Source organism: Thrips palmi, unplaced genomic scaffold (genome assembly GCF_012932325.1).
Source record: "Thrips palmi isolate BJ-2018 unplaced genomic scaffold, TpBJ-2018v1 HiC_scaffold_8, whole genome shotgun sequence".
Lineage (NCBI taxonomy): Eukaryota > Metazoa > Arthropoda > Insecta > Thysanoptera > Thripidae > Thrips > Thrips palmi.
Genome location: NW_023144635.1, coordinates 12,444,979 through 12,472,878, shown reverse-complemented (window position 1 = coordinate 12,472,878; position 27,900 = coordinate 12,444,979). Strand labels below are relative to the sequence as shown.

General features: G+C 50.0%; 2 protein-coding genes across 4 annotated transcripts in view; one reads left to right on the top strand and one right to left on the bottom strand.

Annotated features, from left to right (window-relative positions):
• Positions 1 to 10,945, top strand: part of LOC117653251 (prolactin-releasing peptide receptor-like) — a 70,266-nt gene extending 59,321 nt beyond the window's left edge. The window contains exons 4-6 of the mRNA XM_034398809.1: positions 3,652 to 3,795; positions 4,211 to 4,591; positions 10,454 to 10,945. Coding sequence (XP_034254700.1) covers positions 3,652 to 3,795; positions 4,211 to 4,591; positions 10,454 to 10,945 — 1,017 coding nt within the window. The remainder of the gene's footprint in view (positions 1 to 3,651; positions 3,796 to 4,210; positions 4,592 to 10,453) is intronic.
• Positions 10,946 to 14,331: 3,386 nt separating this feature from the next.
• On the bottom strand, positions 14,332 to 26,944 carry LOC117653330 (centrosome-associated protein 350-like). Of its 3 annotated transcripts, none has more exons than XM_034398949.1 (17): positions 26,585 to 26,944; positions 25,747 to 26,094; positions 23,839 to 25,662; positions 23,621 to 23,739; positions 21,920 to 23,534; positions 21,493 to 21,829; positions 21,266 to 21,401; positions 20,793 to 21,136; positions 20,556 to 20,719; positions 20,250 to 20,466; positions 19,839 to 20,155; positions 19,591 to 19,751; positions 17,526 to 18,879; positions 17,333 to 17,439; positions 17,082 to 17,231; positions 16,676 to 17,005; positions 14,332 to 16,595 (listed from the first exon to the last, which is right to left on the bottom strand). In XM_034398949.1, the coding sequence occupies exons 2-17, from the start codon at positions 26,090 to 26,092 to the stop codon at positions 16,119 to 16,121; spliced, it is 7,998 nt and encodes a 2,665-aa protein (XP_034254840.1). In that variant the 5' UTR covers positions 26,093 to 26,094; positions 26,585 to 26,944; the 3' UTR covers positions 14,332 to 16,118. The 3 variants fall into 3 exon arrangements, with proteins under 3 accessions (XP_034254840.1, XP_034254839.1, XP_034254838.1); XM_034398948.1 differs by having other exon boundaries at positions 26,656 to 26,944; XM_034398947.1 differs by lacking the exon at positions 26,585 to 26,944 and adding an exon at positions 26,466 to 26,584.
• Between the last annotated feature and the right edge of the window lie 956 nt (positions 26,945 to 27,900).

Genomic DNA, 27,900 nt, shown 5'->3' with positions numbered 1-27,900 from the left:
CGGTCCGGGCAAATGGTGGGGGAAGAACCCGCGAACCAGAGGCCGGCCGCTTTCCCGGGGGGCCAAAAATAACCCCCCCCCGTCCCGTCCCTCACCAGGCGCCGGAAGTGGGGGCGGGGGGGGGCGACTTGCCCCCCCAAAATCTGGTGGGGGGGCATCGCCCCCCCCATTTTCAGACACAAAAGTGCCATTTTGAGCTGGGAAATAGAGAAAAATTATAGCAAAGTCGAAAATTCTTTGATTTTTGGCTTCTTGCTCGCTTCGCTCGCAAGGTTTTTTAAATTTTTCCCCCTTATTTTCCGTTTGGCTCGCTTCGCCCCAATAAAGCGTGGAAAATTTGCTCTAAAAAGGCAAAAGTTGTGTTTAAGTCTAGAATTGTTGAATTTTCGCTTTAAGCTCGCTTCGCTCGCTGGATTTTTAACATTTTAAAGAAGTCTCAAACCCTATTGGGTGTTGCCCCTTAAAAGTAGGCAACCCAACAATTTTTCATAAAAATTTCGCCCCCCCCACCAGAAAGTACTTCCGGCGGCCCTTTCTCACCGCCCGCCCACCCCCCCGGAAAAAGAAATAACAAGGCGGAAAACGGTAAAAACATTCCCTCGGGGGCCCCGGGGCGGGTAAAGCGGCCGGGCCCCGGGCCCGGGACACGGGGAGGCGAGGCCGGGGGGTGGGGCACCCCCGAAATCGGCAAAACTTTCGGCGGAATTAGAAATTTTTTTGGGATATTAAAAAGCCAAAAGGGGTTGCCCCAAAAAGGGGCCCAAAAAAGTGTAACGCGGCCCCCCCCCGGGGGCCCGGGTCCCCGGGCCCCCCCCGGGGGAGCAAGGATTTGTTTTGGTTTTTGGGGGGAACCGGCGCCCGGGGCCGCCCCTCACCGGGGTCGGTTACCCGAAAATTTTTTGTTCCGTGTAACCGAAAAAGGGGCCCCCAAAGTTGCAGTAACGAATAATTTTGGAACGAACATTCCCTTGGGGGCCAAAAAAGTTGTTTAAACAGCGGCCCGGCGAACTGGGGGCCCCCGGTGGTTTGGGCCCCAAAAAATTTTGGACAAAAAATTTTTTTCCAAAAATTTTTTTTTCCGGAATTAAAAACCTTTTGGGGCAAGGTTCCTTTTTTTGTCACCGGACCAGCCCCCCCCGCCGCGCCCGGGGCCCCCCCCCCCCGGCCCCCCCCCCGCACCCGCGTGGGGCCCCGCATGCCCCAGGCGCCCGCCGGGCCCCCCTCCAGTGCACGGAGCCCCCGCGCGGGAACCCAGAAGGGTCCCGTCGGCCTGTCTCTCTCGCACCCACTCGGGACGCACCGCGAGTGCGAGAGAGACAGAGAGAGCTCGCCGTCCGAGAGCGTTGCCGCCAAGCTGACGCGTTGTGGCCCGGGGCCTCGCCCGGGGCGAGGCAAAATGGTGGAGGGGCGGACGCCTTCGCCTTCGTGACTGGAGACACTTCTCGGCCAGTGTCGTCGCAAACAACGGCCACTACAAAGTACAAAGCCTGCCGCTGGCCCGGCTATATGGCACGCGCGGAGTACAAAAAAAGAGGAGGAAAAACTGGAAAGAAAAAAAATTCTGCGCCGCGCACATCAAAGACATTACGAGGCCAGAGATGGAAATAATTTGTCTGGTTCCGCTAGCGCAGCACGCAGCCAGGCTGCGTAGCCCCGCGTAGCCCGGCAGCGAAACAAACGGCCTCTTCATGGGTGGTTTACGGAGCACTTCACTTCACTCGGCAGCACGCGGCCCGGCCGGCGGAGAGAAAAAGGAGAAAAAGAGGGGCCGAGTGAAACAACAGCAATATTCGCGAGCCGATCCGCAACAATGCGGAGCGGATGTCGGCCGCGGAATCCAGAATCCCCGGCGGACTGATTCCGGGCGTCGTTCTCGTCGCTCTGTCTCTCTCGCGCTCATGGGGCGTCCCTTCACGGTGCGAGTGAGACAGAGCGACGGAAATGACTCTCGGAATCAAGTCTGCAGAATCCACAGCCCACGCAGCGCGGACCGGACCCGCAAGCGACGGGCACCGAGAGCGATGCAGATGTGGGCGGCAGAACCCGCCGGGCGGAACCTTCAGACACTGAAAACTGAAAACGAAAATCTGTTTCCATTTTCCGTTATCACCGAGTCCGTGGCGCTGCGCACTTCGCGAAAGTGCGCGTGAAAATAAGAGTCCACCAGAGGACCCTCTCCAACCAAGCCCACGCACAGGCACACCCCCCACTTGGAGGCGGAGTCCAGCAAGGCTGATTCCGAACGGGGGTTTGGACGTTCTGTCTCTCTCGCGCTCGTGCGGCGTGCCGCAGGGGTGCGAGAGAGACAGCGTGCCGGCAGGGCGGCCGGCCACTTTCAATAAGTCACGGCAGGGACGATGATATTCGCAGGAAAAGGTTTTGGCAGGAGCTGCGTGTCTGGTTGGTTAGTTTGTTTTCCTGCGAAGAGGTGCCGCATGCAGGAAATGATATTCGCAAGAATGAATCTCGACCCGAAAATTGACGGGTTGCAACCTATCATAACCTAACCTAACGGGGAAAGACAGATCTTTACCTACTCGCGGCAGATCTTTACCTACTCGCAGCAGATCTTTACCTACTCGCAGCAGATCTTACCCTATCGCGACAGATCTTAACCTAACGCGGCCAAAAAAACTATTTTCCTGCGGATAGCTTTTCCTGGAGCATACCGCCTATTTGCAAGATTTTCCTGCCGCAGGAAAATCTTGGGAATAGACACATCCTCACGGCAGCATTGTGTCTCGGCTCGGCGGCTGGAGGGGAGGCCGCGGCCGAACTGGCGTGGCCGTCGAAGGGTATGGCCCAGGCTGGAGGCCGGGGCGGAATGCGAAAGGCCGGAATGTCAATATCGCTTCAGCGGAACCGATTCCGAGAGTCGTTTCCGTCGCTCTGTCTCTCTCGCACTCATGAAGCGTCCCGTACAGGTGCGAGAGAGACAGAGCGATGAATACGACTCTCCGAATCGGTCTGCTGCTGGCGGCCGAGGCCGTGACGACCGTCGCCCGCCTGGGACTCTGGCCCGGCCCCCCGGGACGTGTCAGAGTCCACACTACAGGTGGCGCCCTGCCCGGCGCCTCGGCCACGCCTTTGAGGACGCCCTCCGGCCACGGCCCTTTGTCGTGCTCCCCGGGGATGCTTTGCCTCGCTTTGCCTCGCCGGCCCGGCGGACCGAACGGCCGGAAAGGCCTCGGCCCCGCTCGGCCCCCACGTGCGCCAAATTTGTGTCCCTCCCTTTTTTGCGCTAGGAACTTCCACTGGAGTGTAAGTTAGCGCCGGGCACGTCGTCACTTCGACGAAGGACTCGGCGGACTGATTCCGAGAGTCGTTTTCGTCGCTCTGTCTCTCCCGCTCCTATACGGGATACGCTCCATGAGTGCGAGAGAGACAGAGCGACGAAAACGACTCTCGGAATCGGTCGCTGGCTGCCGGCCGGGCGGAGCGCCGTGGCGGCGGGCCGTCCCGTTGTGCACGCGTGTCCACCGGGTTGCCTACCCCGCCGTCCGCAGGCGCTCTCGCTCTCGCAGGCTTCAACTTCAGAACAAACGGTGTCCACCCGTCTCTCTCGCACCCACGCGACTTTCCGCAAGGGTGCGAGAAGGACAGAGTGACCCTCTTGCTCATCGTCTCATATCGCTCTGTGTGTGTCCGCAGCCGCGCATGAAGCAGTCCACCTGCCTGTTCATCATCCTGGGCATCTGGACCTTCTCCCTGGTGGTGACCGTGCCCTACGGCCTCTACATGTCCTTCAACGACACCTACTGCGAGGAGGCCTGGCCCTCGGAGAACTTTAGACAGGTTTCAGTCGCAGATTTTCTATCATCAATCACAATTGAACGTTAACGTCTGTTTTTTGTTTGTTTTTGTTTCTTAACTTCTTGGTTTAAGAGTGTCACCATGACAAAGTGGGCCAGAAGACCAGTGGAGGCGGCCAAAATCCCGGACTGGTTTCGAGCTCCAGAGTAGCTAAATGGGACTCAAACCGAACGTGTGACCCCACCAATCGATTGCTCTCCGAACGAGGAATCCAGTGGTGGGGTCGCGGTTCTTGTCCCATTTAGCGACTCTGGAGCTCAAAACGCGTCTGGGATTTGGACCGCCTCCACTGGTTTTCTGGCCCACTGTGCATGGCTGGTTGTTAAAATGGAACAGAAAAGCTTCTGGTCGTAACGTTTTGCGGCGCTGATGAGCTGAAATGACACTCGGTCGGCAGATCTACTCCGGCGTGACCACGGTGCTGCAGTTCCTGGTGCCGCTGGTGGTGATCGCCTTCGCCTACATCTGCGTGTCGGTGCGCCTGTCGGACCACGCGCGCCTCAAGCCGGGCTGCAAGTCGAGCCGCAAGGAGGAGGCGGACCGCGAGCGCAAGCGCCGCACCAACCGCATGCTCATCGCCATGGTGACGGTCTTCGGCATGTCCTGGATGCCGCTCAACGTCATCAACCTCATCAACGACATCCACATGTCCATCGGCAACTGGCGCTACTACAACCTGGTCTTCTTCATGGTGCACGCCCTGGCCATGTCGTCCACGTGCTACAACCCCTTCCTGTACGCCTGGCTCAACGACAACTTCCGCAAGGAGTTCAAGCAGGTCATGTCGGTCCACGAGCTACAACCCCCGCGCACGGCCCACACCCACACACCCACAAGGCCCAACACGCACACACACCCCACACCTCACCCACACACACCACAGCCACACACACACCCACACCTACACACACACACACACACACACACACACACACACACACACACACGACCCACCACCACACACACACACACAACACACAACACGACACAACACCCCACACGCCACACACCGCACACGCACACACCACAAAACCGCAACACCTACACACACACACACACACACACACACACACACACACGACCCGACCGACTTGCTGTGACAGACTGAATACTGACTCAATTATGCAGAGACCGAGGAAAACTTTGGGGCGGGCCTTGGCCAAGGCCTTGGCGGCCATGGGCCCCGCGGCGATCGGGACTCGCAGTGGAGTGGAGTGGAGGACACTTGACATGGCGAGGCGACACCTCGCGACGTCGGCGGCGCGTGTTCGTGCGTTCAGCAGCAGACTGATTCCGAGAGTCGTTTTCGTCGCTCTGTCTCTCTTGCACTCGTGGGGCGTTCCGTTAAGGTGCGAGAGAGACAGAGCGAAGAAAATGAACGACTCTCGGAATGAGTCTCCAGCGCGAACGGGGTGGCGTCAACGCCCACACTGGTAGCGCGTGGGGTGGGGACGACGATGGCGGACCGGGGGGCGCTAAATGAAATTAAATTCCGCACAAACGTGACGGCTGTAAAAGAAATGATTGAAATTGGAATTGATGATGTATTTCGGGGATGCCCTTGTAGCCGTCCGCACCAACCAGAGAGGGTGTTGATAGGAATCAAAAAGAGCAGGTCCTGCACAGTGAATGTGTACATGGCGCAGCACAATTTTGTGCATGCGAAATTTTCCACACAAACTTTGACGCGGGATCTCATATGAATTCGTGTATACAACTTTGTTCGAAAAGCACGCGTAAACTTGCGTTGTGTGAGACCGCGTACTTACAAAAATGGCACAATGAAATTTGGTGCGTGTCGCAAGCGCCGCCGTCGACGCAAAGCTTCGTGAGAGTGGGAGAAGCTTTTTCGACGCGGCCGCGGCGGCTGCGGATCCGAGTCGCGCCACCGCCTCGATAATTAATGGAGCGCCCCGCCCCGCCCCGCCCCGCCCCGCCCCGCCCCGCCCCGCCCGATGCCCCGCCCCGCCCCGCCCCGCCCCGCCCACCAGAGGCACTACTCGTTCTTCGCCGTCCGCGTCGGCAAGGGCGTGAGGCCTGCGTGAGGCCGGCCGGGCGCGGCGCGGCAGTCTCGAACTTATTCGCTGTATTTCTTCGCGCGGGAAAGAAAACGGAGAATGTTATTCCAGAGGGCGCCGCCGCGCTCGCATTGCCCACCGCGGCACCGCGGCACCGCCCTCTGGTCCGGCTCTGGCGACGCTAGCGCCGATCCACTTTGCCGGGAATTTCAAATCGAGTTGCAAATGGAAAGCTTGCCACTTCGGGTTCAAAGATTTCTTTGATCTTTTTTTTTCTCGCGTGATGTGTTTTGCCCTTGGCCACACAGCTCTTACCGAAGCCCCTTAACCCACGGAGAGGCAGGGCGGGACTGCGAGACTTCTCTTCCCTGAAGAGGTTGTCGCGTTGTCGGTGGCGGTCAGGGGACTTGCTACGTCTTTCTGGACGCCAAACTCTGTCGCCGCGGTACCAAGACGGAGGGCGTGGTGCGCGGCCTCTTCTGAAATGGACTGCCGACTGATTCTGGGAGCCGTTTTCGTCACTCTCTCGCCTCGCACCGCACCTCTAGGCGACGCCCCATGAGTGTGGGAGAGACAGAACGACGACAACGACTCTCGGAATCGGTCTGCTGGCGGCGGCGCGCTGTGCACCTACACCACCGTCGCCGCCGCCGGGTTCCTTCGCGGAATGACGCTTAAATTCGTCGCCGTGTCTTGAAGGTGGGGGGGGGGTCGTAAAAACTAGGAGTAACGGGGCTGGAAAGGAAGGAAGGGCGTTCAGACGGAGAGGCGAGGGAGGGGGAGGCGTGCACATGTCAGGGGGATTTGCATGTCATTGTCACGAGCTCTCGCTGCTCTCGCTCGAGACACGCTCAGGTGGCGTACAAAAGGCTGGGCCAGGCGGCGCGGCAGACGGCGATAAGGGACGCCAGGAACCCCTTCACCGACGCACCCCCCTCCCTCCCCCTCCCCACCCCGCACCCGGCCCAATAGATTACCGCCTAATCCAATGAGGTGGCCGGCGGCGTCTGTCCGGGGTCACGGCCTTGAGGTGGAGGGCAACCGCGAGGAAAATGAATAAAATAAATAAATCAGCGAGACTGTCCCTCGCCCCTCGCCCTCTGCGGGCTTCGGCGCTCCGCCACACTGGGGCCCGGCCCCACACTGCAGATTGATTCCGAGAGTCGTTTTCGTCGGTCTCTCCCTCGCGCTTGTGCGGGCCACTCACGAGTGCGACAGAGACAGAGCGACGAGAGCGACTCTCGGAGTCTGTCTGCTGGCCCCCCAGCACGCGCCTCGACGAGCAGCGAGCGGCACGTGGTTGGGAATCAATTCGCCGTTTGCGCGCCAACGCCGCCGAGGGGCCGAGGGGCCGAGGGGGCGAGTCGCCACCCGCGCGGTCTTTGACTTCTCGCGCGACAGGCCGCCGCGGTGGGGGCGGCGCGGGGCGGCGCGGGGCGGCGCGGGGCGGCGCGGGGCGGCGCGGGCGGCGCGCGGCCAGGGCCGCTGGGCCGTCAGGCCGTCAGGGCCACGGGGTGGTGGACGTGATCAACACGGTGATGAGGGCTTTCAAGCCCCGCGCCGCGCCGCGCCGCGTGGCTTCGAGCACCGCGACGACGTCCCGGCGACGAGGCGACAAAAGAGACGCGCGACTTATTTCGCCATGGCCCTCGCCTCGTCCTCGCCTCCCCGCCGCTCAGTTTACATTTAGCATATCATTTTCCAGTCCGTAGACGCCGCCGAGGTGCTTGCCGGGGACGCCGAGGCCGAGAGGCCGCGAGGCCGCGGGGCGCTGTTTGACAGAGTTAAGGCGCGGAGACGACGGGGAGGGTCTTGGGGGCCGCGGGGCGGGGCGGGGCGGGGCGGGGCGGGGCGGGGCGGGGCGGGGCGGGGCGGGGCGGTCGCCAATCCCCTTGATGAATGACGGCGAGCACTCTCGACTGTCCTGACAGACATACGCCGCCGCGCTGTGAACTGATTCCGAAAGTCGTTTTCGTCGCTCTGTCTCTCTCGCACCTGTACGGAGCGCCCCGTTAGTGCGAGAGAGAGACAGTCCGACGAAAACGACTCTCGGAATCAGTCCGCTGCTGCCGCGGCCGGCACGCTCCTCCGGGCGCTCCTCCAAGGCCCCCACCACGCTCCGCCACGCTTCAAAACACGAGCGTGGTGTCCTCGCGCAACCGCCCCACCCGCCCCACCCCACCCCGCCCCACCTCTACAAAACAAGGAGGCAGACGGCCGGGCCGACGCCACGTAGTCCGTCGTCCTGTTCCATTCACCTCCGAGGACTGAAAGTCCAACGGAACGGAATGAATTTATGGCGCGGAAGACGTTTCTTTCAAGTGCCGCCGAGGCGCGCCAAGGCGGGCAGAGGCAGAGCCAGGCCTGCCGGCAGTGGCGGCGTCGCGGAGCGTCGCAGAGCGTCGCAGACGAAAGTCGTAAGCGTTTCGGAGTACCGTAGTCGCGCGTCAGAGACAGTCAGAGGCAGTCAGGGGCAGTCAGGGGCAGTCGGCTACAGTCAGGGACGCCGCCAAGCCGCCAAGGGTTCCAGAGAGCTTGCTCGTGCTTCCGGTTTGGCTGTGCTGCGGCGCCGGGACTCGTCCCGCGGAACTGCACCGCTGGGCGCGCTGCCGCGCTGCCGCCGTGCGCGTCGCGGTCGAGTCGGGGTTAGTGGGGAAGTTGTCGGGCAGCGGGGCAAACGCTGCTGCGGTGCGGCGGTCTCAACACAGACACGGTGCACTCGGCGCGGGGCACGGCGAGGACTCTGGAAGGAGACGGAGCACGGCCCTGCAGTGCACAGGATCGAGAGAGGAAGATCAGGAAGCAGGCAGAAGAGAGGAGGGGGGGGTGCTGTTGTCGAAAAGATGCTGGCGCATGGCGCCATAGGGACAGGGGATGGGGAGGAGGAGACGGGGTGGTTGACGATGACGGGCACTGGCATCCAAATGGAGCGTGGAAGCAATCAGGTGGATGAGTGATGGATCGGAAAAGCGCCCCGTCGAAAGGAGAAAAAAAATGGAAATCAAAGTAAACAATCCTCCTCTTCAACGTCGTCAGACTGCCGTACACAAGACTGAAAAATCACTAACGCCACCAAGCCAAACAACAAACAGACTTGACAGACAACAGAGGGTGGGGATCATCAGAGCCAGCCTCCGCTTGTTGATGTGCTTGACTAACGCCACGGCCGCCCCGCCCCGCCCCCGGGGGCAGTCACCATGGCAACCACGGCCCGCCCCCGCCGCCGCCCCGCCCTGACCTTGGCTGCCCTTGGCTGCCCTTGGCTGACCTGCCCTTGGTGGTGTGCCGCACAGGTGCTGCCGTGCTTCGTGAGGTTCGGCTTGTCGCAGCCGGGCTGCAACGCCGCGTCGGCCACCACTCAGTCCACGGCGCCGTGGCGGTCGGAGGCCGCCTGCAACGGCGGCGGCGCACCGCCCAGGACGGCGTCAGCCAGGGCCGGCCAGGGCGGGGGCGGCCTCCACCACGCCAACCACGGTCACGGCCCCGGCGGCCCTGAGGCCCACGACGCCCTGCTCCCGGCCGCCCCCCGCCGCCCACGCAGTGAGCCACGCAGTGAGGAAGCGCTCTGCCCGGCCGCCGCCGCGCCACCGCCGGCCTCCACCACCACGATCAGAGCCTCCAGGGCCAGCGCGGCCTGCCAGCAAGCGGCGCCGCAGGGGCAGGCCCGGCAGGCCGCCACCGCGCTGCACCAGGTGGGACATTGTCGCGTCGATGACGGCCTCGAGGACCTCGTCGAGGACCTCGTCGAGGACGTTGCCCCGATCTTGATCGATCTTGATCCCCGTCGTGCTTGTCGCTAACGTCACCCCAGCATGCCCGCGTGCTCGCTAACCCTCGCAGGCATTAACCAGAGCGGAAAAATGAAGCACTTTCTACTGTAAAGCTAATTTGAACCTGCAAAATAAGATTTTAAATGGAAGTGTTTCATCGTGCAATAAATAGATAACATCATACGTACCAACTTTAGACCAACAATTTTTCATGGTCACCGCAAGAGAAGTGGAACAAACAACCAACACACACGTCTCGCGCAAAATTTTCTTCCCAGAGGAACTGCCCCCTCTTTCTGTTGGATTTCGAGGCCACCATTTATAGCAGTGTCATTCCCTTCCAACAACTCTCTATTTCTCCCTCCCTATCCGTTCTGATAGCGGAAAAAGTCAAGTCAGAACTGGGCCGCGGGCCGAACGCATAAATAGTAACGTGTTGTATCAAAAGGCCATAAATCAGGGGCATCGGGGCAGCGATCGGTCGGCCCTGCCAGGCCCTGCCACCCACCACGCACGCAGCACGCAGCACGCACGCAGTCGTCGCACGAGCCACGCGCAGCCAACCACGTTCGTTTCGTTTTGACTAATCCCAGAAACTATTGCCCAAAGCTGAGCACAGTGAACAGCACAAATTTTAGATGAGTTTTTTTGCACATCTATAGTTTTTGCACATGTATAGCGTTATTGCTAAATTAGTTATGTTTCCCCCACTGTGCTGAGCTTTCCCATGACAGAGAGACAGCAGACTCTGCGATGGTTGCCTGAGCCCACCGTCCATCTTCGCTTCACTGGTAAAAATATGAAAACAGCTTTGGTTGGTTCTGACTTTGCTCTGGCATTCTTGTTCGGCAGCTGCGCGGCAAGCGGAAGGACCCGTCCACGTCGTCGCCCACCACCGAGGCCGTGTCGTGGACGGGGGCGTGCATGGGCAGCTCCACGAACCTCGGCGACCTGGTGACGGCCACGTACTCCACCGAGGACGGTTCGGTGGAGGTGCACCTGCCGCTGGAGGCCGTGGTGCTGGCCGCCAACAGCTCCAGCCCCACCAGCCCCGTTGGCGTGAGCCCCCCCGGCGTGAGCCCCGGCGCGGCCTCCCCCACCGCCGGCACGGCCGGCACGGCCTGCACCAGCATCGCCGTGGCGCCCCCGGAGCGGCCCCTCATCAGCATCTCCCCGGAAAGCTCGCCCCGGAACCACGCCGTCGTGAGCAGGGCAATGTCCGGGGCCGCGGCGGGGGCGGCGGCGGCGGGGCCCGCACCGGCCATGGCGACTGCCGCCGTCGACAACGGGGCCAACGGGAGCCTCCGTCTCCTGGTGACTTCTGGCAGTGCGACCGTGGCTTAGACGGAGCCGTATGCTGTCTGCGTGTCCAGCAGGAGCGTCGAGGCGTTCGAATGCCAGCAAGCGGCGCTCTGTCCTGCTCTAATTGAAGTTACTCAACTAGCGTTGGGGGAAAGACGATTGGACACACCGGGCATCTGTTTCTTAGTCCCGAAGCATGGGGACCGGTAAAATGGGAGACCAAAAAAGTGGGCTTAGTCGGTAAGAGCGTCGCCCACCGAGAGAAGGACTTGGGTTCGATTCCCAGGTACTAGTTTCTTTTTCTTCGTTATCACATCCCGTACCATCAGTCTGAGTTTTGGCTCCTCTCTGAAAAAGCGTAGCGGTGGCGCAGTGGGCTGGAGTGCCGCCCGCTACGATCGGGACCTGGGTTCGAATCCCAGACGCTTGTATCTTTTCATCAGTTTACCACTTGATTCTGGTATCATCAGTGCAAGTTTCGGGGCTTCTCTCGCACAGCGAGTTGGTGGCTGAGAGGGCTAAGGCGTCGACTTGCACGGGAAGGGATCGGGTTCAAGTCCCGGGGGCGTCGAATCTTTTCCTGAGTTCGGTTCCCAAGTCCTGTACAATGGCACTCAGATAGGGTGGCTTTACAAGACGTGGCACCATGGCTCAGTTGGCAGAGCGACGTATTTGAGGGCGGTGCCACAAGAAGGACTTGGGTTCAACTCCCAGGCGAAGCGAGAGAGAGGAAGACGCTGGCACAAGGGCTTGGGTTCAACTCCCAGGCGGAGCGAGAAGGAGGAAGAAGCTGGCATGAGAGGGCTTGGGTTCAACTCCCAGGCGAAGTGAGAGAGAGGAAGAGGCTGGCACAAGAGGTCTTGGGTTCAACTCCCAGGCAAGGTGAGAGAGGGGAAAAGGTTGTCACAAGAGGACTGGGGCTGATTCTCAGGCAAAGCAATGATGATGCAGAAATTGGCGAGAGAAAAACTTGGGATAAGGTAAGGTAGTGAAATAATACTGTGCCAATTAATTATACCTCGTTTTTTTGTCAAGTTGCTGACTAGAATATAATTTGCGATGAACTGATACACAGAAGAGGCCGGCTGAGTTCTTTTGTAAACTGAAGTATATCTGCATCAGCTCGTGGTAAAATTTGTATGGACAAAGACGATGACCACAAAAAATGGTCGTAATTTTAATGTTTTCTATTGCCTGTTTCACTGGCTCACCTTGCCCGGGGGTTGAAGTAAAGTGCCTCATTACCAGTGTTTTTCTGTCCCGATTTGTCTCGGAGCTGAATCCAACTTTGTTACTGTCGATGTCTACCTCTACTCGGCTTGCCTGGGAGTTGAACCCAAGTCTTCTAATGCTAGTCTGTTCCTGTCTCTCACTCCGCCTGGGAGTTGAACCCAAGCCCTTGTGCCATCCTCTTCCTCTCTCTGGCCACACCTGGGGCCACACCTGGGAGTTGAACCCAAGCCCTCCAATACCAACCTCTCCTTCTCTCTCACTTCGCCTGGGAGTTGAACCCAAGCCCTCTTGTGCCAACCTGTTCCTCTCTCTCTCTCTCTCTCTCTCTCTCTCTCCGCCCGGGAGTTGAACCCAAGTCCTCTAATGCCAGCCTCTTCCTCTCTCTCACTTCGCCTGGGAGTTGAACCCAAGCCCTCTCATGCCAGCTTCTTCCTCTTTCTCGCTCCGCCTGGGAGTTGAACCCAAGCCCCTGTGCCAGCCTCTTCCTCTGTCTCGCTTCGCCTGGGAGCTGAACCCAAGTCCTTCTTGTGGCACCACCTTCGTATACGTCGCTCTGCCAACTGAGCCATGGTGCCACGTCTTCAAGAGCCACCCTATCTGAGTGCCATTGTACAGGATTTGGGAAACGAACTCAGGAAAAGATTCGAGGTCCCCGGGACTCGAACCCGACCTCTTCCCGTGTGGGTCGACTCCTTAGCCCATTCAGCCACCATCTCGCTCTGAGAGGGGAGCTCCGAAACTTGCACTGATGATACCAGAATCAAGTGGTAAACTGATGAAAAGATACAAGCGTCTGGGATTCGAATCCAGGTCCCGATCGGAGCGGGCGGCACTCCAGCCCACTGCGCCACCGCTACGCTTTTTCGGAGATGATTCAAAACTCAGACTGATGGTAACGGGATGCGATAACGAAGAAAAAGAAACAAGCGCTTGCGAATCGGACCAAGTCCTTCTCTCGGTGGGCGACGCTCTTACCCACTACGTATGCCACCGGTCCGCCTCCTTCGGGTTTAAGAAAGAGATGCCGGTGCCCAATGGTCCTTGGTATTTAGTGTGGGAATGGCACTACCCGTGACGCTAGTTGAATTTTGGAGTCAAAAGCGTGTAACTTAAAATGTTGTCCCCCCTCCCTCTGGGTTTAACTTGAGGGGACCCCCCCCCCCTTTTCCCACGGCGTCGACGCCCCTGGTGTCTAGTCCCAGTCCCTCCCACGCGCAGATGCGAAAACTGTGATTTCTAGGTTTATGTTGTACGCTATATTTGAGGCATGGCAAAAAAGAAGGTGGGACATTGTGCGCGTAACACGTAACATTCAAACAGACTCTTCTCTGGAAGTTACGTGGGTAGGTCTAGAGTGTCGTGTTGTTATCATATAATTGGTGTAAATAGGTCTCATATATAGTTGTCTTGTTAGAGTTGACATGACTTAGGGCTCGTGTACATAGCGCGTGATGGTGTCTTCTCCAGTTTTCTTGTGATTTGTGCTCAACATATGATGTTTATCGCATGCCATGATTGTAAAGTTACTGGTAGTTTTTTGTAGTTCCCTGTAAAGGTCAACTCCAGACTGACTTTGGTTGCGATCTGAACTGTGCCCCAAACCAACCAAAATCAGCATGGACTTCCCTGTCAGGTCTATGCCTAAAAGAACTGTGCAGATTTTAGTCTTAAAAACCCTTAATTGTAGAGTATACGTGATTCTGCTGTAGTTTTTTGCTGCCAATGAAAATTTAGCCCTTTAAATGTGATTCTCAAAGTTAAGTTTTATGCTCTAGTGTTTGATTGGTAAGACAAATGATAATTGTACTCCTAGTGATTTAGGTAGTGATTTAGGTCCTCAAGCTATTTTCACCATAAGAATCATTCATGCAATTTCAGAATGCTCATGCAAAAAAATTAATAAAATTGTTACCAAAAAAAAAAAAGGAATTTATGCACTTCTTAGTTTTTGTCAACTTCACCAATGTTTTCAATGAGGAAGCCTCCCTTACATTTTGTTTGGTCTTTCGTTCCTTCCTCTAAATATTAATGAGGCTGTGTCACCTCAAAAATATTTACAATGGTTACACCAGCAACACTTTTAAGTGGAATAATTGTTCAGTGACAAATAAAGTATAATAATAACAGCTACTTTCATTTAAACCCCGACTGTGAATACATACAATTTTCAGGATTTGAGGAAAGAATCAACCATATAAAACATTTTGCGGGGCAAAATCTTTTATTGAAACTTCCACATCAGACAAAAATAACACAAAATTTCACAATAGCAGATTCAAGAATATCAGTCATAGATAATCTGCTAAAGCACCAAGAATGAAAGATGAAGATACTTCCAAGACGTTTTAAGTAAAACATACAGGCCTTTGGAAAGGAAGCTGAAAATTTCTGCACAGAAATCAGTCACATATCATAAAGCTTCTCAGTTCATCAAAGAATATAGCTGTCAGTTTAACGTTTCTGATTAATTGTTGCACATGCTCAAACAGTAGAGTGGTCGAAGTAACAACTGCACTCAAAAGGAAAATTAAATACTGCACTAAGTAATTTTAAATTAGTTAAGTAGTCAGAAGATAGACTATCACATTCAAATCTGACTGAGAATGAGGTATTGCACACTGCATGGCCACATTTTGCAACTGTACATGCTCCATGGCAAGCCACATGGCACTGCTCATCTTACAGACAAATACCTTACTACAAATGACTCGACTTCATGAGCAAACCCAGATACCCACACACTCACACAAAAAAAAATCAACATAGGAGAAATTGTAAAATCACTAGATTTAAAATACAAGAGATATATCACCCCAATATGAGGATTGAGCAGGTTGTGTATAATAAAATAGGAGAACTGGTCATATTGAAGGAAACATAAAATTTTCCTTCGAATAACACTTAAACTTGTGCACAGATGCAATAATATGAAGTCAATGGGTTGGTTAGATATCAGTTGTCCAGTCCATTAGTGAACACAATTTAGAATAAAATCCCCGGCTGGGCAGTCAAAAAAGGTCTACAACTAATTAATACAGGGAGCACTCCAGAGCCCACATAAATGAATGTGGACTGGTTCTATTGAATGGATGAGGTCAAGGCAAAGTGGCCTATTTAGGCAGACTGCCAAAACAACACTAAAATTTTGTCTTGAAATATAAAATGCAGCATGATTCTACCTGTTATCAGGCAATAATAAAAAGGACAAAAGTACAATACTTTTAAGAGGGAAACATGAACACTGAACACAAGCATTTACAAATGTTATGTTTAAAACTTTGTTCAATGTAAATTTCAGAAAGTTTCCTAAAAATGAAAAAGAAAAGGAAAAAGGTATCTTAAATCCTATGGCACTTTATATTAGCCATAGATAACTGGTTTCTAATGCAACTGTTACAAACACTTCGACATTTTGTACTACAGTAGCTATAATTCATAATCATCAAGAATGATAAAGATGACAGTAATTTTCAGCCTCTTACATAATCACAGACTTTCTTTTTTTGTTGTGGTTTTTTTGTTTATAAGAAAAGAATTTTGCTGTTGAAATGTTCAACATCAAAGTCTTCAAATTTTCTGAGATGAATAGGCACTTGGATACCAAACAGGCATAACAAAAAGGGTACACATCAGAAAATTCCATAAAATAAATACAAATAAATGGGGCAAACAAATGTCAAAAGTTTACAATCCATTAAAGAATCTTGAAATACACAGTATGTACTATAATAACTTTACTCTCATTCCAACATGCCATGCCATATCAGTTAAATCTTACATAAGATGCAATTTTACAAACATACTTACATTAAATGCTACCTACTCCAAATATGACTGTGTACCCACATGCAGAAGCCAATGACAACATGAGAGAGGTCAACTATCTTACAAAAAACATACTTCTAAGTTTCACATCAGTTGATCAAATTATTATCTTTCATGCACTAATTGAGGGCACATACAATGATTTAATCTTAACAATTTAATATACAGTACAGTGCTGTCTCTGCTCTCGTCTTCTAAACACATCACCTAAGACTTGCACAGTATCATCAAGAAGTGAATCTAAAATGGCCATGGCTACATTATTCTTTACAACAGCTTCATCCTGTTCATAATTCGTCCACTGACGCTCTTCCTCCTGTGACTCCCGGACCAGCAATTCATCAACGTGATCCCTCTTCTTTCTGCTCCATCTGATGGTGAGGTTCTCTTTGCTTGCCTTTGGTACAAATCCAAAGAGAACTAATACTTGTTTGGACACAACTTCATGCAGCATTTCCTTGGTCTTAGGAACAACTGTGAGAGCCCTCCGACGGCGAACTACATTGTCAGGGCGCAGCCAAGGAGGGCTGGGATCGTCAGCCTCACAGCTGTAAGCATTCACAACTAGTTCTTTGGCCAGATCAAACAGAAACATTCTATAAACCTTCGCATTATTCCGGTGAACTGTCAGCTCCTGAAATAGAACAACAGAAATTAAAAAACATTTGTTATGGATGGAATCATTTTCTGCAAATGAGAAAAGCTTGCTCATACCTCTTCTGAAAGATGGGAAGGACTAGGAAGCCCAAATCCTACTTCTTCAAATGAGGAGGGAGCTTCAAGACTCAGAATGTCCAATCCCTGAGAACGAGCATCATACAACAAATCCACAGCAGTGGAAATGGCCTTCAATATGATTGGTCGATCAGTGCACACTGCACAAAGTTCTTCCACATGGGTTGCAAGAGAGCTAGATGAAGAGAGAACGCGAGGTGCTTGCCCAGGTGGAGTGTATGGTGGAGGAGGTTTGTTCGGGATTTCCCGAACATAATAATAGGGAATCTGTTCCTGCACTTGAGCTTGCTGCTGTTGGAGCTGTTCAATCTGTCACACACAAAAACAAAAACGTTCAGAGCAAAGTCACTGAATGAATGTTCCTGGAAATGTTTAAGTGGACTACCTCTTGTTCAATTTGAAGCTGTTGCTTGCGTAGTTCTTCTGCTTCCCTTCTTGAGCGAGTCAAACCAAAGTCTTCATCGAACCATTCTTGAGAGCAGCCCTCACTATCCAAAGCATTTTCTCCCATCAAGCCCATAGGTGCATCACTAGCCTGAAGAAAAAAAGAAAAAGTGATAAAATAAATTTAGAAGTAAAAATAATGCCACAGGCCACAGCTCAAATATTATTATAAGGTTTTATTATAAATTTTACCTCTCCAACATTGCTTTTCATTGCACTTGTTTCAGCCATCTTATTATATGTTGTATCTGCATCTTCATTAGTAGAACTGTCAGGTAATTGTTGCACTGGCGAGCTTGCTGTTAACAGAAATGAAAGAAAAGTTAAATTGTTAAATTTAAATCCTTCACTGCACAAAAAAAAAAGCAGACAGATATTGACATACATGGACTAGGTGAAACACAGGGGGAGTCATCAGGAGACAAAACACCATAGGTGGTTGTCATCATTTCCTTGATATGGCCCTCTGTGCGCAGTTTGGTAGGGGTCTGAGTCTCAGCCAAGATTTCATTCACTCTTTTTCTCACATCTTTTGACTGATTTGAAGTGGAGTTAAGCCTTTTCTTGTAAATACTCATAATGTCAACAGTGGCTTCATCAAGAGAGGTATTTAAAACTTCATTCCACATTGCATCCTGGGTAGGAGTGTGGGTGGGAACCGCTGAACGCAAACATTCATTTAAAAGACTCTTCATTATATCATTTGTAACAGAGTCCACAAGAGACTGGCGGTTATTATCTGTATCCAATGATTGGCGAGTAGTATCGCTTTTAACGGAGATCATATCATGGCTCTCTTTTTCCTTCTCTTTCATAAATACTCGGATCACATCAGACTCAGATTCATTGTCTGCTGCAGGGCCTTGGTCTTCTTCAATAATTTCACTGACATCATCCTGTTCTTCACTTGAAATACTCTTCATTTGCTCCACAGACAGAGTGGCATCACCATTGTTGTCTACAGCTTCTTCAAAAGCGTGTGCTGAGGCAACGATATCTGTATTTGAGGCACTTACTCCTTTGGAATCTTTAGAAGTTACCTCAACTTCCTTCACTATGATAGAATCCAGGAATTTATTTCCCAGTTGTTCCTGATGAGGAGACTGAGTTTCAGATTTCTCTTTAGGAACAGGGGATAGGTCTTCAGCTGTATGGCTGTTGTCAACATCTCCTTCCATTTTGAGTCCAGACTCACTTCCGTCACTTATGGCCTCCATCGTACCTTCTTCTTTATTTGATGTGGAATCGTCTTCAATTTGTGGCTCTTCTTTAACTTCCCTATTTGCAACCAAGCTAGGGGCATCTTGTGAAACCAAACTGCTGTTTTCTGATGCTTCACTGGCAGATTCACTTGCAACATCACTAGGTACTTCACTGGGCACTTCACTAGGAACTTCGCTTGGTACTTCACTGGGCACTTCACTCGTAGCCTCGCTTGCAACCTCACTCGGGGCTTCACTGACCACTGTGCTGATTCCCTCACTGACTTCTTTGAACTCTGTTTCACTAAAATCTCTTCTGAGACTGACACTTGCTGTTTCGGGACTTGTTGGCAAAGGTAACGAGCGATCCGCTCCAGGAGTAGAGGGTGGGTCAGCATCTTGACAAGGTCGCCTTGATGCCACTTTGCCTGGGGCCACTCTAGGTTGTTTTATTTGTGGCCGTACAATCGGCACACTTGACTGCTTCAACTCTGCCTCCAGATTGTGTCGCAACTGGGAAATGTAGGACTCGTAAGCCTGAAAATAAAGTTGTAACAGTTAGCTGAATAAAAATAAGGTGTGCATAAATTTGAGCGTGAAAGAAAATAAACAAGGTAATGGATCCAAATCCTTAAGGAAGTCCTTTCAAAGTTACCTAGAGTAAGTGAGAACAAACATAGCCTCTCTCAGCCACAAGAGAATCATGGTGCAGTCATAACCATCAACAAGAGAGAGAAAATAGAAACCTCACAGATAATAATAACCACAAAAAGTTTTAACTGAACAAACAAATGGAAGACACAAAGCATCTGGTATTATATTGTGACCAACTAATTCTGCTGGTCATATTGCACAGACTTTGAAACACTTCAAAATAGAATCTGATATTGAAGAGAAACTCATTGTCCGAAAGGTTGTGACAAATCTTGTCAAGAGAGTTTTATCTGAAGGATTTGCAAGAAATTTTAACATGCTCTGCTTAAGAGAGCACAGGCCCACAGTCAAGACCTGACAGCAGGAAGGAAAGAAATCTATTTTTATCCTGTTTATTGTCACACTCAGAGCATGCTCAGAGGCTGTCAAAGACTTGGCACCAGCAACTGGAACTGTGCCAGCTGGTACCAGTGCAGGCTCAGTTCATCAACCTAGCCCCACATAAACAAACAGCACTACAGGTATCCACTAAAACTAGTTCAAATTAAAACAACTCAGCCAGTTTCAAAAATTTTTAGTGACTTTGACACTAACCTGCAATTGTTTATGAAGAGATTGCTCTTTGGCAATCAAGCGTTCATTGCGTGTCCGTTTTGCTTCCCTCCTGAGCCTCTCTGCTTCTGCTTTGCATTGATGCAGCTGTTCTGAGAGGGCAGATATTCTTCCTTCGATGTCACTTTGCTCGGAACCAGTTTCTGTCAATGAGAAAAAACATTAGAGTTCACATAAAACTGAAAGAAAGAAATGGAAAAAAAGAGACATTAAATTGAGTATGTACAAACCTGTTTGAGACAATACCATGGAGTCATCTGACCCACTAGAGTACCTCCTTCGTTGCACTCTCTGAAGACGTGGAGAAAGAGGAACCTTTATGGTAACACCAGGATATTTATTAGAGCGCTCAGACATTCTGGGAAAACGGGCTTCACTGTCGGAATCAATTTTAAGGGGTGGCTGAACTTGCTCCTTCTGACTACCAGACTGTGCACCATTTTGTAATGTTGTTTGAGATTCCATAGTCTTTACATCTGACACCTCTAATTCAAAACTTTCATTGGCATACTGTTCCAAGTTGGTTCCATCTAAAGTTGAGTCACCACTGGTGAAAAAAATGAACAAAAGATATGAATACATTCATCCAAATTTTTCAATGTACTTGAACATTTTGAAAGTAAATAAATTATACTGTTTACCTTGGTTTACTGTTTGCATCTCCTATTTCTTCTGGAATGCTGGAGTCTATCTCTTCCGTGATGCTAGCACTCCCACTTGCACTGGTGGCTGTATTAACATCAGTATTCCGGCCACTGCGAGAAATTTCAGAAATACTCCTGCCATTGCTTCCATTGACATTTGTCGTGGTTCCTGAGGAACCATTCTCCACAAACTGGAAAGGTGATGTGCTCCGATCTACAGGAAAGAAACATTCAGCATCATCCAAGACGACACAAAACATTGTAAGAATGCAAAGCAATGGGTAAAAGAATGTTTCAATGTACCTCTGAGCACATGTTTTGTCAATGTGGATCGGTGCCTCGAATGTGCCTGTCTCTCAACATCCCTGAGTCTCCTTTCTTCATCTTCCAATTTTCTTCTCCACTGAATAATTTGTTCAACAGATTGCTTTCTTTCATGAAGTACTTTTTCTCTCTCTTTCAAATTCCTACAAAAGTAACAGAAACTTTAGAAGAAGAAGCCCTATTGAACTAAAAACGTAATGTTTAAACAGGACACACCTGCAGCGGCTTTGAAGTTCACTCAATCCCTTTAATACTCTGTCCTCGAGATGAGAGGATTCACTGTCGCCTGCACCACCTGCTCCATTGTCCCCTGCACCTCCCACTCCAGTAGCACTGCCATTGCTGCCCACACCACCAGTAGCTCGGTGGCTGGAATTGCTCACTGCAGACGATTTAGATCCGTCACTGGCAAGAGAAGCCATGGAGACAGAACTGGATTGTGTTACGCCTAATCCAATTGGTGTCTCCGTGGGGATGAGGTTCTGTTCAGGGACTGTACTTTTCACAGCACTTTTCCCAACTTTGACATCCGGAATAGTCTTTACAACAACTTTACTTTTCTGAAGAAAAGGGGAAAGGGAGAAGGTTGAATTCATGTTAAGAGACACATCATAAGCAATTAAAGATAGAAGAAAAAAAAAGCAGAAGTTCATAAAAAGTAAAAAGAAAATATACAGGGGAAAATTTACCTTTGGTATGTTGCTGCAACCCTTTTCAAATTTGTGGAGCATTACTTGAGTGGAAATTTGCATTCGAATCAAATGCATTTGTTGGAGGTACATGAGACGCCTTTCTTGCCATGCCAATTCTTCTGTTCGCCGAACCCTGATAAGAAGGCACACATTAAAAATGCTACAAACCAAAAGAATTGAAGAGAAATAATAAAATATAGGAACCAGGATGACGTCTTTTTTACCTTTCCAGTTCTTCCCGCTGCTGTTGAAACCTGAGCATTACCCCTCTTTGTTTCTTTCGAAGAGCAGTCATTTGATCTTTGTGGCCATCTTCCCCCTTTTCTCTAAGTTTCTTCTTGTCTAGATCGAGGGCTGCTACTTCGGTTCTAGCCATTTCACCTAGAACTTTGACTCTCAATTTAAATAATGTGTTTCTATGCTGCACTCGAAGTTCTTCTTCATGCATTAGTTGTTCCAACATTTGCAAGTTAAATTGGAACATATCCTCCCCAGTAATCAGGGTTGGGAAAAGACGGTGTTCATGGGACTGAAGCGAGTCAATAACAAGGGCATCATCTCCTAAATCAAGCAAAAAAGAATATTAGAGTCAATAAAGGAACATCACAGGAGTAAAGCAAAAATCTAGAATTAACGGAAATACGGTCATACCTGTAAAACTGGAGTCAGCTTTAATAGAGTTGAGAGAAAAATCAACAGAAAGAGATCCATCAGCCTTATCTAATTTTTCAATATCCTGTGTCACTTTGGAGGCACTCAATAGCTCATCTAACTCTTCACTTGGTTTATCTTCCCTACTAGTGTTCGAAGTGACATCATTCAGTTTTGGGGAAGTCTCATCAGGCACCGAATCAGACATAGTATAAATATCCTCAGAAACGCTCTTCTCGGCCGAATGACCTGAATGTTCAACTGGAGAGGCCTTTTCATTGTTTGCACTTTGTGAAGGACCAGATTCTGAAATCTTATCTTTCACAAATGACCCCAATGATTCTGAAGCATTAGTAGATGATGCCAATGAATGCCCATCTTTTAAGGAAGGAGCAAATGGCACGCTCTCATTCAACGATTTCACATCAGCTCCATTGATTGTATCGGCATCAAGCAGTGTAATGTCACTAGGATCTCCAGAACCACGCTGGTAATTTATAGTTGAAATTTCAGGACTAGGTTTCAAAAGGCTTCTCTGAACATCAATGCTTTTGTCCTCAGTTGGTACAGGAGCACTTTGATGTTCCGACAAAGCCTGATGGCGAGCCATGGCAACTGCGCGAACCTTTTCAACTTCCATCACTTGACACAGAGATTCGTTAAATGAATCAAGTATATTCAGCTCAGCTTGAAACTGGAGGTGCAAAGCAGTTGGATTGAAAACTTGCCCAATTTCAAAAGTACTTTTTGATGAAGAAGATTGTTGCAAAGAAGACGAGATTTCATCCACTTGATTGTCAGCAACATTGGCACTGCCACGTGCATGAGTAACCCAACTATCAACATTTCCTGGGTTTCGGTCCTTTCGCCCTGTGGCTAAATTTACATTTGGAGGTACAAGTGTACTGCTTGGAACACCATTGGGAGCAGATGTTTTTAAATTAGATTCATTCAACCCGTTCAGTTTTTCAGCATTGTCTTCTTCGAACCTGATAATGGATTCTTCCTCCTCCAACGCAGGTTTGTTGTCAAAATTGAGTTTTCCTTTATTCCCAAATGAGGTTGGTCTCACTAGTTTCAAAGAAGTCTTAGCAGGAGTATTTGGAGCAGACAAAGGCTTTTCCGCTGGAGTGATGTCATTACTGTTAATACTCATAGGATTCAGAGCTCGTGCAAACTCAGCTTGCATTTCTTCCAAATTGAGAGCATCCAACATTGGAGACTTCAATGAGACTGCATTTCTGCTCATCTTCTTGTCAAAGTGGTTTCTTCCTGATTTGAAGGAGTTTTGGTCAACAGTCTCTAGTAAATTTTGGGGGAAGAGTCCAGCCTTTGACCAAACTCCAGAGCCCTGTCCTGGCTCAGTGGTGCCTCTCACAGTAATGAAGGGCGGCAAATCGGATGGAAGATCCAAGGCAGGGTATTTAGAGGAAGACTGGCCATTCCCAGACTCTTGCTCAACTGCACTTCCTTTGGGTTCAAGTAGAACAGAAGTGACAGGTTCTAACAATTCATCAACTTTAACAGAGCCACTCATTTTCCGCTTAACAGCCGAAATAAAATTGATTGGATAGGGCTTAGAGGCAAAAGGCTCAAGCCAATCTGAGCAATGATCCTGATAAGGAAGGATAAGGATAAGACAAGGCACGGAGGAAAAAGTTATTTTGTGTTTTCACTATCCTTCAATTCAAATGTGCTTACCTCTGGACTAGTGTGTGATGTTTGCCCATTTCCTTCAGCGAACAAGGTCTCTTTTGGAACTTTGGCAGCCGGTGTTGAATGTATTAAAGTCCCACTTCTTGTTTCCTTAATATTTGTCTCTGTAAGCCAAAGTATATCAAAAAAAGAAATTAATATACATGTGTAATGCACAAAGGATTACCTTTGAAAATGTACAAGAAAATGTTGCAGTAACTTACCATATGCACCAGTTTCAGAACTTGTACTCAAATATCGTCTCCTCTCAAAGTTGATATTTTGGGCTTCAGCTAAAGGAAGAGTTGGGAAACTTGTAGCTATCTGTTTCTTTTCAAGGCCATTTGAAATGTGTCTCTCCAGAGATTGAACTCTGGTTTTACCAGCTTCAATTTTCAAAGCTTCAAAGGCTGTATTTGAGCCAGCACTTGAAAACCGCCGATGCCTGGGAGGGTGTGGTCGATTTACTCTTGTTCTTTCAGAGGATGCTGAAGAGGCTACTTCATTTTGTGACAATAAGATCTGTAGTGATTCTCTCATTTTCCGCAAATTTGATGTGAGATTTTGAAGATATGGAGAGTTAATATTTGGTTCCTCCAGGCCATCATGGTCAGGGACCAGCCGTTTGTATCCATTGGTCACAGTAGAAAGGTGATTGGTGTTACTTGCAGAAGGACGTTTGGTTACATATGAGTCAGTCACATCAGATGACACACCTTCAATTCTTTTGCTTGATAGAGGTTGTGACTGCAGTGGAGCAGAATCAGCTTTAACTGACTCGAGTCTTGTACTAGAAGATTTACCAGATTTAGCACGATTGGATATAATAGTTGTTTTTAAGGACTTGGCCATCGCTTCAATTCTCGTCTTCATCTCACATATGTCATTAATAAGCTGAGCATTTGAATCATCCAAGGGGGGTGGTACATTTGAGACAGAAAATTGTTCAGGTAAGTTTTGATGAAAATTCTCAGAAAACCTATTTGAAGATGCATTTTGGACAGGAATATGAGGGGCCTCAACACCCATACCTGTTAATTTATTATCAATAATGTTAATATCTCTTCCTGGCTCCATTACTTGATCTTCATTTACATTGAGATTGCCTTGGTTTGGTTTCCGTTTTATGCTGGCCTTAACAAGTTTCAATGAAGTTTTGCTCAGCTCATCAAGCTTTTGTTTTCGAGCCAAGAGGTCAGCTCGTTGGCGCTCTCGTTCTTCCCTCAGTCGGTTCAATCTCTCCTGCTTTTGTTGACGTATATATTCTCTCGCTTTTTCAGGATCATAGCTCCTTGACTTGATAGGAGGCTTTAAAGGTCGATTATCTTCAAAATCCAAACTATAGGATGTTCTATGGACACTGTTAATACTTGATGTACTGCTTTTCTTGGAATCATATTTACTATTTTTTAAAATATTGGCTGCATCATTTGATGACTCCTTCATAAGTCTTGAGGAGGGAAGGGGTCTTTTAGACCACGTTCCTTTAGAAATAGAGGAACCATCACGTTCACTGTGGGTGATGTGACTCTGTTCAACAGGAGAATCATTTTCTTTGCTGTTTTCATTATTGTCAATTTCTTCTTTGGAGATCCTTTGTAGAGTTGGAATGTCTAAACCCGCAAGATCTGCCATAATTTTCTTCAAGCCGCTGTGCAATTCTTCCTTGACATGAGAGGGATGGTTCACTCTTCCTGATTCCTTGGGTAACTGCACAAATTCGTCAGCATTTTTTGAATCAGAATTCTCTGTCGCAATATGGTTTTGACTAGACTGGGAGTTGGGTTTTAATTTCTGCGATTTAAAATTTACACTATTTGATTTAAGAGAGGCCAGACTGCCTTTGATCCTATTTTTGTCTGGTTTCCTTAATCCATTAACTGCGGTCGAAGTGGAGGAAGCTTCAGAGTTTCCAAAGACAGAGCTACCTGCCATGCCTATTCCTTCCTGTTTATTATTGAGGCCCTTCTCATATCTCTTCCTTTTAGAGAAATGGTTTTCCTCTCCACTCTCTACCTTGTTAGTTTCATTGCTACGATGTTTAGGGGCTGCAATAGAGATGCAAATGAGTTAGAAAATAAAGAGACAAATTAGGTCTAATAACGAAAATAGTTGGAAACAAAGATGTTTACCTCTTGGCAAAATTGGATAAGATGAGGGAGGGTCTGGCAGTTGAGCTAGTTTTACAGTGTGTCCTTGTTGATTGACATACACACGAACAGGTTCTTGTTTGGCAGTGTCAGTATTATTTTGAGATGCCTCTCTAGAATAAGACAGTGCATTGTACTGCAGAGGAACAGAAGCGACTCTTTCAAACTGAGTGTGCTTCGCTAAATCCAGTTCCAATGTTCCATCTTCCTGAATTGGTATGGGGTGAGGTGAAGCAGGCGGGGCCCCATGGCTCCAGCCAATATGTGTCGTATCTACCTTATGCTGAGCTGAAGAATTAGATGGGAACTGCAACTTTGAGCTCCACATTGCTGTAACAATAAGTAACATGCTAGAAGAAGTGTCTTTATCGCAAGAACAGATGACACATCATAACCATTTTGACTAATTAATATTAAGTCTGAGTGAATGAAAGACACAGGCTTGAACTCATCACACAAATGTGAACTAAATCGATAGGTGCATGGTAAATAAGGTCTTTTTAAGACAAATTTACGATTGATTTAAACATTACACGCAAAATAGATTAATCGTGGCATATGCCATAGAGTTTATGATAACATAACCTCTGCACGATGGGCCAAATGCGCACCGGCAAAATAAGACAAGAATCAAATGACAAAACGAAACTACGAGTTACTCATAAGACAAGAAAAAGGGCGAAAAAGATCTTGATGGGTACCCTGGCGCATTTAACAGCAAAGAGCAAAGAAGGAATTCAAAAAATTTGAGGCATTCTTTCCGTTGGTTCGTATTGACGTTCGTTCTGTTTGGAAGGAGTCCTCCCAAAAGTCAACTCACAGTTGGACCAGTATGAAGCTTTAGTCTGCACTGTTCGTCACTCGATGGCCAGGAACCTTGCACTCACTTACCATATTTAAATGAAAGAAAGCAGTAGTGGCTGTATCGGAACGTTAAGTTCTGTTATTTGTTTTCTTATTTTGGCCGAGGACGAGAGTCGAACGGTTTGTTTTGAAAAGCAGAACTAGCCCCTGGGCAGAGATTCACTCTCGGGTGCAGGGTTAGGTTATGAACGAATTTTGGTGCAGTACATCGTGCACGCAGATAAAAATTAGTTTTTAACCATGAACTTGTTTTTGACGATGATTTTTCATTCGTTTTCCGTTTGTCGCCCGTTCCTGAACCTCCCGCCACGACTCCACGCGCGCGCGCGGCGTCGCTTGGCCTTCGATATCTCGATATCGAACCAGCGTTGCCAGATGGCGGCTAGAGGCGCCATCTTTCGAAATCGCGCGTGTGACGCGTCACGACAAGGGGAACAACTTCTCCAGTGTTCAAGAAAAAGGTTGCAGCACTGTGGCTGTGGCTCTCAGCGATTCTCATCGGCTCTTTCTTTTGAAATTTCTTGAAAGGATAGTCATCAGCAAAACAAGAAAGTTCGCTGGTAAAAATCACAGTTCCGAAACGTGATTATTCAGAAACGAGGCATGTCTGCAGATTACGACGGCCTAAGCCATCCTTTCATTGCCAATAGATTTGCAAGCGAGGAAGCTGTGCCTCTGTGAGGGTCCTTTCCATGCGAGGAAAAGTGCCGTATGCATTCTAAGCGAGGATGCTAAGGAGGCTGCGCGTAATTCTGTGAGGGTCCTTTCCTTTTCACAAGATGAAAAGCGCGGACAGTACTACGGCAAGGCGCGGTGGCCTGCACTGCAAATTAAATTGGTGTATGTAGCGCGTAAAGCGCGGAGAGGAGCCAGTGCACTGCGCTGGCCTTCCCCTTGGCTGCCCCTGGCCCTGGCTGGCTAGCCCTGCAGACTGATTCCGAGAGCCATTTTCGTCGCTCTATCTCTCCTGCACTCATGGGGTGTCCCGTGTATGTGCGAGAGAGACAGAGCGACGAAAACGACTCCAACAAACGTGTGCTGGCCCTTGGCCCCGCACGCAGACGGCGCGGACGCCCAGACTCCTCGGCCCCGCGCTGGCCGTCTGGCTGCAGGTCCCTGTGCAGGTCTGCAGGTGGAACCAGCTGGGCCTCTGGGCCTGTGGGTCTGGCTATGCCCTGCTCGGCCCGGCGGCCCGGCCCGGTCCGCGGGGCCGCCTCGCCTTCCCCGTGTCCTGCCCGCCTGCCCGCCCTGCCCCTCTTGGCCCCGTTCGCC